We start from the raw sequence: 12,213 nt of genomic DNA, 5'->3' as shown, positions 1-12,213 counted from the left end.
TCGGAACCCAAGAACATGTTAGCAAAATAAGGAAGAGAATCAATCATGACCTGCGAGTGTGTTCCTGGCATGACTTCTATTTAACGGTATTAAGTTCGGAAAGCTCGAAAAAAAAATTAGTCAACCCCATAAACATTTTTTTGAAGACTTTGACAGCAAATTCAGAAACCAGCTAGCTTAAAGCAATAATAGTTCTAACAGAAAATAAACTAACGACGAGGAAGAACTATTATTAGAGGAAAAGAAGGCCAGCAGTACTTAAGCGCTACATACGATTTGAAAGAAAGGTGAAACATATAAACATAATTTTATAATGAAGGTTTATCATTAAATAGATGAGTATAATTATTAATAACTTTAGATGTGTGTTGCATATCAATCCTTTAACACTTTCCGTTGAACTGCTAATGTTTAGCCAACTTGATTTTTTTTAGTAAATCCTCGGTTTCAAACGGAACATCAAAGGATCTTTGGTACGCAGTATCAGCTCAGCTATAAGTATCGGTCCTTCCGTGCCATCACTCACAAACTCGATCTCAAAATGACGCAGCACATTTGTCACGATACTCTTTACCTCCAACATGGCGAAACGTTGACCGATACAGTTACGCGGGCCAGCTGAAAACGGAATATACGCATAGGGATTCACTTTCTTCGCATCATTTGAAATATCGAATCGTTCCGGCTTAAAGATGTTCGCATCGGGGAAAATACTTTCCTGACGTCCCAAATATAGCGGCGAGATACCGATATTTGTGCCAGCAGGCAAAACTTTGCCATCTTCCAAAAGAGTGGGAAACGAAAAAAATATTAGCAATACGCAACGCACCCAAACAAAGAATCTACGCACTTATTTCACATTCCTGCGTTACTTTCCGACCCAACAGCGGCACCGAGGGAAACAGGCGTAGCGTCTCCTTAATGCACAATTCCACATAGGTTAAGTTATTTAACGCTTCATAAGTCACCGGCTTGCTTGTGTCCTTGCCAAAAATATCGACAATCTCCGCGTAGCACTTTCGTTGACACTCCGGATAGGTGGCAATGTTGTAGAAGAAGAAAGTGATCGCTGCTGAGGTGGTGTCGTGTCCCTCGAACATGAATGTGTCCACCTCTTCGCGTATATCCAAGTTACTCAGCGGCTTGCCGTCGATCTCCGCGTGCAATAGGATGTCGAGAAAGGCTTGTTTGCGTTTGGCGCCCACATCGGCGTCATTGTCCGTTGCGCTATAACCGTTCATGGGGTTTTTGTCGGCGGCAGCATTAAGCGGGTTTTCTTGTGCGCGTAGCAACTCTCTGCGCCGCTGCATGATAATACGCTCGGTAAAGCCGTGTAGAACAGACAAGGCACGCTTCTCTTCACGTGCCAATTTGGTGAATCGATAAGTCAAATCGAACCGATAGATAATGTCGAACATGCGTTTGTGTATCACGGTAGAGATGCTGTGCGTGTGGGAGGTTTGTTTATACAAAAATTTAGTGTTTTATAATTCGAAAAAAGAATTTCGAATTTTAGAAACTAATTTGTGTTTTCAAAACAAAAAACCCAAAATTTTGTGTTTGCTAAGACAAATGTTCAAAACTTACGTTCTAACGGCTTGCACGTATTCTGAATCAGCATTGGTTTGCGCATGCACAGATACACCCATGGCAGTTTCTGGAAAAGAAAAAGAAATAAAAAGAAAAAAATAAAACACTGAAAATTTAAAAATAATCTTAAAATAATACTAAAGGCAAGGATCACACGGAGCAGCAACATCATGCCTCAGGAATTTAAAAATGGTTTAAAAAAAGGCATTTCAACAGAAGCAGTACAAGCAATGGCCAAAAAAGTTAACCTTGGAAATCGCGCTGGCAGCGCTGCATCGACGCAGAAGGTAACGGTTGGTTCAATAAATTTTTTTAAATCGACTCAGTCCTATTACTTTCGGGACAAACCCTGTATGTTTTAAACTCTAAACAGATTACAGAAACCGAATTCGTTATTAAAATATTTACATGTTTTTCAATAAATTTCTGTTACAGGAAAACGAGACACGAGTCGATGTCATTGGCCGATGTGAGACAAAATCGATTTAAGAATGCAGAGCGTTATCACAGTTTCAAAAACACTGGAACATACAAGTACATACATATGTATATATAAGTATATATGTGTGATTTATTAAATTTTTCAGATTTGTTTCGTCTCATGTCTTGGTAAAGAATCTGATATTTTACACTATTTTATTACGCCTATGTACGTTCAAATTTTTATTTGCTTGATAAGAATTCAAGGTCGAGCACTACGTTAAAATAATAGTTTTTGTATACAAAATCATAAACAAATTAATTTAACGTCACTGTCTGTTTTTTTTTATAAACGGGGTTAAGTGGCAGGGCAATTGTTATTTATAAAAAAAAAAAACAATAGTTCTGTTTTTAAAAGTTCTAAATAATTATTTTTCGTTTGAGTTAATGTTTTGGTTTTGAAATTTTTGAAATAAAACACTTATCGGCGCTACTAGCCTTTCAGGCGTCACAGTCTTCATTATGTTTATTCCAACATTTCTGAAGCTAACGCCATTGCTAAGTGGAAACCCCGTTGATTGTCTTGAGAATACCTCTTCTTTTAGTACACAGAAAATAAACACACAACACTTTACCACAAATCGTATCCAGCGTGCAGAGATTTATCCAGTCGTATAAATTGAAACCACTATTGCTCTGCAAGCGACACTCGCGCTCTAAATTGGCGACCAAAGTGCGTGATTCCCGCTCAAAAACTTCGATAAATTGATCTAAGATTTTGAAATGAAAGGCCGGAGTTATGGCCTTACGCCGTTTATGCCATTTGCGCCCACCGCTGACGAGCAGTCCCTCTTTTAGCCATGGTTCCAGCCTTTTATATTCACCCGCTTTCTCAATAAATGCCATCGAACCCAAAACCGCCTCCACATCCCGTACATCGCCCATTATTACATTCAATTCGGTACCCAGCCACACTTTCATAGTATTACCATAGATTTCAATTAATTCATTCAGTTTTTGGATTTGCACATGTGGTGGCTTATTAACGAAGTAATGTGCATGTCCTATAATGGGCAATGTCGGCGCTGAGGGTATATCGCGCGTCACATCGATCAAATGTTTAAATTTCAATTTGTATATCAGCGCTGCGGCGGTAAGAACCGTCGCGATCGCGACCAAACCGAGTGTGAGGAACATTTTTGAAAGACTGAATTCTTGCCCGGCGGTTCCAGAGGTCCCAACGGGGGAAATCTTATCAGTCGATTGAATTTAACAGTGGCTACCGAAATTGCTTGATAAACTTTATACTGTGAGCTTATCAGTGGATTTACATTAATTGTACCAATATACACGTGGACAGGCTTTTTTGAGTATACCCAGCAACAAACCTATCGCAATCGAGCTCGGCTCAAATATGTATATAAACTAAAGCACATCTGAAAGTGAACTAATGTAAACTAGTCCCTCACACTGTAGTGATTCTAAGACTATGGAGCCGCTAGCAGCTTGCAGTTCTCTTCAAGAAGAACTAAAAAAATGGAATGCGGAAGAGTTGCGACCACAGGCTGACCCTCCACCTTTCACATTAAGATAAAAGTGCTGATATTCAGAATATTCAGACAACAGACAGAACTTTCAAGTTCGTACTCTCTAAAAACTAAACTCTAAATGGGTTAGATTGGCTTATTTTTGTAGGCCAAGCCTTTTATACACGAAAGGTAGGGTTATAGGCAATTTGAGGTATTTTTTTTTTATTTAAAATTTGTTTAATAGCGGAAGTCTCAGATAGAAATTCAAGATCACTGCGTACTTTTTAAGGACTTCCCCGAAGTTTGAGACTATCTGCGCTAAGCCCTAAAAATCCCACTGTGTATCAAATCCACAACCTAGGAAATATTTACCGAAAATTTAGTTATACATGTGTGCATACGCGATAAGCGACTTTATTTTTTGTAAGCTCAAGAATCGTGGTAGACAGTTTGTACGTCAAAGTCCAGCTGATTAACACCAACAATACAAATTGTTGAGGAATAATTATGGATTTATGAACATACACTTATGTATGTCTATGTAATCTTTAACATTTCGGCTTTAATACTTTTTAAAAAATTCGATGGAGGTACTTATAAAGATAAGCTATATAAAATCGTAAATTGTCATTGATTAGAATTTTAAACCAAAGCAATAACAAAACTATAGACCAAAATAAAAAATTAGAAGTTTATTTTTGTATTTTCTGAAGAGGGTACTTGCAAAATAAATGAGTGAGTGTATGCCAATTTCTAGGGGGGAAATTAATCGGAGAAAGGCAAATTAAAAAATACAAAAAGTTTACACACCCTGCAAATTATCGACCACTTACATACATGGTCACGAAAAAAGTTGTAAAGGCCGTTTCTTTGTACATATATTTATATCAACGACAAATTATGTGTCCTACAAAACATTTCTTCGTTCTATAAAAACCTCAGAATGACTTAGATGAAATGAGAACTTTTTTCATGTCGAATAACATTTTAATGTTGATCGTTTTCGACAATCCCTTTTACTGCAATTTAGAGGTTCTTGTGATTGTAATTAAAATAATCAAGATTCTTTACACTGATGGAATAATGTCTCAGGCGGAAAAATGCCAAAAAGAAGTCGACCAAAATAATATTTATAATTTGTTTATTTATTTATTAGTATAAATATAAAAAAATTGGTTGAAGTTTGATTAGAAATACGAAAAGACTTTTTTGACTACCCAATAAATTTTTTATATACGATTGGAAATCTGTGAGTATATTAAGCAATATTTCGAAAATATTGCGCTGTATTGTATTGAGAAAATATATTTTGTTAAATTAAAAAGCATTAACTCACATAAGTACATTATTATATCTATGAATTCTGCGTCAGCATAAAGGAATGCCCAAATGTTACGCACGATTGCTTTAAATGAAATGATACGATTTATAAAATCATAGTATGTCTAGCCATAGTAAATGTACGTTTGTATGTATGTATATACAAACACAAATATAAACAATCTATCTACAATCTACAAGCACAATGTCATTGATGGAAATTTTGTAGCATTTGTTTTTCGCGAAAAATTTTCCACATATTCCAATAAATGTAAATACATACATATACATATGTATGTATGTATATGCCTATGTTAAGGTAATTATGTGAATGTATAGTATGTGTGTTCGTAATATGCTCGACTATCTGACGCCATTCGCGAAGAGAAAACAAAATTTCAATGATTTCCATTTTTACGCCGCTTACACGAGGGCGTGCAAAAATATGCAAAACCATTGGAAAAATAAAATAAACAAATAATAATAAAAATGATTTGCACCAAAATAGACCAAAGCTCCAAAAATAACGCGAACTAGCCAGCAATAATCTAATAATAGCTTTAGCAGCATTGCATTTGCTCGTCATTAAACTTTGTATTTAAATGTGACGTAAAGCAAACAAGTGCCGCACACCTGGCTGGATGCGTAAACAAACATTGCTTTGTATGTATTGGTGAATATGTTTACATGTGTGGAATGTACAACTACTATTTCAGTTGATTTATTATTTGTATACGCGTAAAATTTGCGAACGCGCCAATGCCCGGTCAAGACCAATACCAACAACGTTTAATGTTAACGTCATGCGGCAAGAAAACATAACGGGGAAAAATAAACGTCAGTTGGCATACCATGGCGATGAGTCATCGACATTAACACATACAAGAAGATCATCCGAGATCCAAAAGCAGAGTGAATAAATTCGTTCTTGTTTTCATTTTTGCTTTCACAAAGATCCGGCCCGCCGCTTCCTCTCTGTCAAGGACGCCCACTTCATGTTGTTTTCGAAATGTTCTTGATCTCCTCTACAGCTAAATAACTCATATAAGTAGATATGTATGTTTATTTGTTTTTCATGCACATGTGGTCAAGTACAGGCACGTAAGATATAGGCTAATGACCATAAATTCGGCAAATTCCATTGCATATTATATTAATCGTTCTAGTATTTTTGCTTATTGTAAAAATTTAGTACGTTTTATGTGGGTGAGTATGTTTGAATAATTGTACATATTTAGTATGTATAACTCAAATTAACTCGTATGAAAGTATGGCAACAGGGATAATTTGTGTGGGCGAATAATTTTTTTCGAGTAATTACTAAGCACTGCCAGAAGTGGTGGTGACCAATGCGACGGAGAATGCGTGAATTCTACTTGTATGTATGTACATACTTTTACAGATGTGCCCGTGACTTTTCAAGCTGTTAGCTTTCCCGGCTGGCCTGACAATATATGAGAAAGCAAGGTAGGCCGTTTCGGCAGGCTAGTTTACAGTGAAGTGATGATGCGGCCTGGCAGGTTAGTTTACACTGAAATGCCTGGCAGCATATAAGAAAGCACAGTAGGCCATTTCGACAGGCTAGCTTACAGTGAAATGCCTGGCAGCATATAAGAAAGCGCAGTAGGCCGTTTCGACAGGCTAGTTTACAGTGAAGTGATGATGTGGCCTGGCAGGTTAGTTTACAGTGAAATGCCTGGCAGCATATAAGAAAGCGCGGTAGGCCATTCCGACAGGCTAGTTTACAGTGAAATGCCTGGCAGCATATAAGAAAGCGCAGTAGGCCGTTTCGACAGGCTAGTTTACAGTGAAATGCCTGGCAGCATATAAGAAAGCGCAGTAGACCATTTCGACAGGCTAGCTTACAGTGAAATGCCTGGCAGCATATAAGAAAGCGCAGTAGGCCATTTCGGCAGGCTAGCTTACAGTGAAGTGATGATGCGGCCTGACAGTATATAAGAAAGCCCGGTAGGCCGTTTCGACAGGCTAGTTTACAGTGAAGTGATAATGCGGCCTGGGAGCATATAAGAAAGCACAGTAGGCCGTTTCGACAGGCTAGTTTCGACAGGCTAGCTTACAGTGAAATGCCTGGCAGCATATAAGAAAGCGCAGTAGGCCATTTCGACAGGCTAGCTTACAGTGAAATGCCTGGCAGCATATAAGAAAGCGCAGTAGGCCATTTCGACAGGCTAGTTTACAGTGAAATGCCTGGCAGCATATAAGAAAGCGCAGTAGGCCGTTTCGACAGGCTAGTTTACAGTGAAGTGATGATGTGGCCTGGCAGGTTAGTTTACAGTGAAATGCCTGGCAGCATATAAGAAAGCAAGGTAGCCCGTTTCGACATTCTAATTTACAGTGAAGTGATAATGCGGCCTGGCAGCATATAAGAAAGCACAGTAGGCCGTTTCGACAGGCTAGTTTACAGTGAAGTGATGATGCGGCCTGGCAGGTTAGTTTACAGTGCGGCCTGGCAGCATATAAGAAAGCAAGGTAGCCCGTTTCGACAGGCTAGTTTACAGTGAAGTGATAATGCGACCTGTGAGCATATAAGAAAGCACAGTAGGCCATTTCGACAGGCTAGCTTACAGTGAAATGCCTGACAGCATATAAGAAAGCGCAGTAGGCCATTTCGACAGGCTAGCTTACAGTGAAATGCCTGGCAGCATATAAGAAAGCGCAGTAGGCCGTTTCGACAGGCTAGTTTACAGTGAAGTGATGATGTGGCCTGGCAGGTTAGTTTACAGTGAAATGCCTGGCAGCATATAAGAAAGCGCAGTAGGCCATTTCGACAGGCTAGTTTACAGTGAAGTGATGAGTAGGCCAGTGAATGAAATGCCTGGCAGCATATAAGAAAGCGCAGTAGGCCGTTTCGACAGGCTAGTTTACAGAGTGAAGTGATAATGTGGCCTGGCAGCATATAAGAAAGCGCAGTAGGCCATTTCGACAGGCTAGCTTACAGTGAAATGCCTGGCAGCATATAAGAAAGCGCAGTAGGCTGTTTCGACAGGCTAGTTTACAGTGAAGTGATGACGCTCCGGGCAGGTTAGTTTACAGTGAAGTGCCTGGCAGCATATAAGAAAGCGCAGTAGGTCGTTTCGACAGACTAGTTTACAGTGAAGTGATAATGCGGCTTGGAAGCATATAAGAAAGCACAGTAGGCCGTTTCGACAGGCTAGTTTACAGTGAAGTGATAATGCGGCCTGGGAGCATATAAGAAAGCACAGTAGGCCGTTTCGACAGGCTAGTTTACAGTGAAGTGATGATGCCGCCTGGCAGGTTAGTTTACAGTGAAATGCCTGGCAGCATATAAGAAAGCAAGGTAGCCCGTTTCGACAGGCTAGTTTACAGTGAAGTGATAATGCGGCCTGTGAGCATATAAGAAAGCACAGTAGGCCATTTCGACAGGCTAGCTTACAGTGAAATGCCTGGCAGCATATAAGAAAGCGCAGTAGGCCATTTCGACAGGCTAGCTTACAGTGAAATGCCTGGCAGCATATAAGAAAGCGCAGTAGGCCGTTTCGACAGGCTAGTTTACAGTGAAGTGATGATGTGGCCTGGCAGGTTAGTTTACAGTGAAGTGCCTGGCAGCATATAAGAAAGCAAGGTAGCCCGTTTCGACATTCTAATTTACAGTGAAGTGATAATGCGGCCTGGCAGCATATAAGAAAGCACAGTAGGCCGTTTCGACAGGCTAGTTTACAGTGAAGTGATAATGCGGCCTGTGAGCATATAAGAAAGCGCAGTAGGCCATTTCGACAGGCTAGCTTACAGTGAAATGCCTGGCAGCATATAAGAAAGCGCAGTAGGCCGTTTCGACAGGCTAGCTTACAGTGAAGTGATGATGTGGCCTGGCAGGTTAGTTTACAGTGAAGTGCCTGGCAGCATATAAGAAAGCAAGGTAGCCCGTTTCGACAGGCTAGTTTACAGTGAAGTGATAATGCGGCCTGTGAGCATATAAGAAAGCACAGTAGGCCGTTTCGACAGGCTAGTTTACAGTGAAGTGATGATGCGGCCTGGCAGGTTAGTTTACACTGAAATGCCTGGCAGCATATAAGAAAGCGCAGTAGGCCATTTCGACAGGCTAGCTTACAGTGAAATGCCTGGCAGCATATAAGAAAGCGCAGTAGGCCATTTCGACAGGCTAGTTTACAGTGAAGTGATGACGTTCCGGGCAGCTTAGTTTACAGTGAAGTGCCTGGCAGCATATAAGAAAGCAAGGTAGCCCGTTTCGACATTCTAATTTACAGTGAAGTGATAATGCGGCCTGGCAGCATATAAGAAAGCACAGTAGGCCGTTTCGACAGGCTAGTTTACAGTGAAGTGATAATGCGGCCTGGCAGCATATAAGAAAGCGCAGTAGGCCGTTTCGACAGGCTAGTTTACAGTGAAGTGATGATGTGGCCTGGCAGGTTAGTTTACAGTGAAGTGCCTGGCAGCATATAAGAAAGCAAGGTAGGCCGTTTCGACAGGCTAGCTTACAGTGAAATGCCTGGCAGCATATAAGAAAGCACAGTAGGCCATTTCGACAGGCTAGTTTACAGTGAAATGCCTGGCAGCATATAAGAAAGCATGGTAGGCCGTTTCGGCAGGCTAGTTTACAGTGAAGTGATGATGTGGTCTGGTAGGTTAGTTTACAGTGATGTGCCAGGCAGCATATAAGAAAGCGCAGTAGGCCGTTTCGACAGGCTAGTTTACAGTGAAGTGATGATGTGGCCTGGCAGGTTAGTTTACAGTGAAATGCCTGGCAGCATATAAGAAAGCGCAGTAGGCCGTTTCGACAGGCTAGTTTACAGTGAAATGCCTGGCAGCATATAAGAAAGCGCAGTAGGCCGTTTCGACAGGCTAGTTTACAGTGAAGTGATGATGTGGCCTGGCAGGTTAGTTTACAGTGAAGTGCCTGGCAGCATATAAGAAAGCAAGGTAGCCCGTTTCGACAGGCTAGCTTACAGTGAAATGCCTGGCAGCATATAAGAAAGCGCAGTAGGCCATTTCGACAGGCTAGCTTACAGTGAAATGCCTGGCAGCATATAAGAAAGCAAGGTAGCCCGTTTCGACAGGCTAGTTTACAGTGAAGTGATAATGCGGCCTGTGAGCATATAAGAAAGCACAGTAGGCCGTTTCGACAGGCTAGTTTACAGTGAAATGCCTGGCAGCATATAAGAAAGCGCAGTAGGCCGTTTCGACAGGCTAGTTTACAGTGAAGTGATAATGCGGCCTGTCAGCATATAAGAAAGCGCGGTAGGCCGTTTCGACAGGCTAGTTTACAGTGCAGTGATGCCGCTCCGGGCAGGTTAGTTTACAGTGAAGTGCCTGGCAGCATATAAGAAAGCGCAGTAGTCCGTTTCGACAGGCTAGTTTACAGTGAAGTGATGACGCGCCGGGCAGATTAGTTTACAGTGAAGTGCCTGGCAGCATATAAGAAAGCGCAGTAGGTCGTTTCGACAGACTAGTTTACAGTGAAGTGATGTTGCCTCGTAGAATATGGTTGCCTCATATGATGTGGCCTGTTAGTATATTATATGTATAAGAAAATGTGGTAGGGCGTTTGGTCAGGCCGTAACGCGAAAACATGTAGTTGCTCTCTGGTCTCGAAAATAGCTTATTCGGAACCATTTTACCAAATATGGACGTATTACTAAGCACACAACTAATTGTTTACATTTATCGAACAGTTGAAATTTACTTGCCGAAATTTAAATAAACATATACCTTTGCCGTTGCCGCGTGTTACAAGGCGTCACAGGCCGATTGGCGTTAATCGTCTACAATGGCGCATTCAATTGCGTCATGCGCGCCTACCAACACAATCAGCAAGAATCTTCGAATCGATTATGATGCTTGGTGCTAAGTGATTGACAACGACAGGAAGCGAAAAAATAAAAACAAGATAAACAAAAAATAAAATAAACAAACAATAAAAAAACATGGCAATTGGTGACGGCAAGCGCTACCACTACAGGGGCACTTTGGTCAGTGAAAACTGTGAAAATTCATTCATTTTACGGCGAAAGATCATTAATCAAACATAATTTTTTTTATTTCCGGTGTTTTTTTAAGATAAAGTGTTGTGAAAACTCAGTTAAATTATGAGCGAACAGTTATAATGTAACATATAAAATATAATTACGGTATATATGGAAGTGGCTAAATAATTGATAAATGATTCGAAAGAGGACAAGAATAAGAAAAGCCCAAAAACCATAACAAGGTTATTTCCGCAATATTGACAAACTTCAACATTTTTCAACATACCTAAAGTTTAAAGGATAGACTTAATGGTTAAAGTTCAGTGATCCGACGCGGCCGTTGTCAACAAGAGAACTCAAAATTACTTACAAAAATAGTTATTAGTCATAGCATTCATGAGAAAGATGCAAACCACAAATCAGGAAAATCGGGAAAATGTAAAAACCTCGAAAAAATGACAAAATTGCTAACAAAAAGCACTGTGCGAAATAAGATAGGGTCACCCTCAAATTCCACGTATCACTAGCACGTAAATGATACATTAAAAAAAATTGTAAATTATTTCATATCAGCCGCTCAGAATCAAATTTGAATCCCGAAAAATACAAAAATAAAATTTGTAGATAATTGATGTAGATCACAACCTGAAGGTCCTAGAAAACGGTTGACAGGACAATCTTCAATTTCCTCGAAACAGGTTCGTCGGTTGAAGCCTACTCTTTCGACTGTTGCTTAATCTTTAAAATTTCCCAGTGGAACCATTTTTTTCGATGGTCACGACATGATACAGAAACTATTTCGAAAAGTATAGAGTCCTGCGACGTTGTGAAGTGGTATCACAGCTACGTTTGCTGTCCAGAGTGAAAAAACTCGCGCGGACAGCATACTCATGCCAATTTCAAGTGGTCTTCTAAGATGTCTACTGCCTTAACTATTTCGCGCATCTTCAATCGGCGGTCTGCCAAGTTCAGATCGTGAACGTCTGTCACTTTATCTTCTTATCTTTATTTGTAAATTTAAGTTCAGTAAATTTTTTTTTCGAATAACTTGTGAAATATAGATACATATTAAACACCAAATTTGGTCTCAATTTCAGTTCGAATAAAAATATTTTAATATTCTAAACTTTCTGCTGCAAAATATGACCACCCTAATGCTAGCGTACATATATTTCATTTACATAGCTATTTTTATAATTAAATGCCGTCTAGGTATGGCTGTCATTTTGCACGTATGCGTGTGTATAAACAAATGTATAATATGTATATATTTAAAAATATTTCCTTCTAAGAGTTTACTCTTAATGTCTCGGGCATGACGCAAATTATCTCTGGGTAAATCAACTATCAACGCAGCTGTGATTTTCGAAATGAATGAAATGAAAACA

The 12,213-nt window shown here is 39.9% G+C and overlaps 1 protein-coding gene across 1 annotated transcript; it reads right to left on the bottom strand.

Moving 5' to 3' along the window:
• Window positions 1-303: 303 nt before the first annotated feature.
• On the bottom strand, window positions 304-3,207 carry LOC120773585 (cytochrome P450 4d1). The gene is made up of 4 exons (XM_040102573.1): window positions 2,646-3,207; window positions 1,588-1,657; window positions 851-1,443; window positions 304-780 (listed from the first exon to the last, which is right to left on the bottom strand). Exons 1-4 carry the CDS (start codon window positions 3,205-3,207, stop codon window positions 431-433), a joined length of 1,575 nt encoding a protein of 524 aa, XP_039958507.1. The 3' UTR covers window positions 304-430.
• Between the last annotated feature and the right edge of the window lie 9,006 nt (window positions 3,208-12,213).

This window comes from Bactrocera tryoni, chromosome 4, assembly GCF_016617805.1.
Source record: "Bactrocera tryoni isolate S06 chromosome 4, CSIRO_BtryS06_freeze2, whole genome shotgun sequence".
NCBI classification, from domain to species: domain Eukaryota; kingdom Metazoa; phylum Arthropoda; class Insecta; order Diptera; family Tephritidae; genus Bactrocera; species Bactrocera tryoni.
Note: the sequence above shows the minus strand (reverse complement) of the source record. Positions and strands in the feature narration are given on the sequence as shown.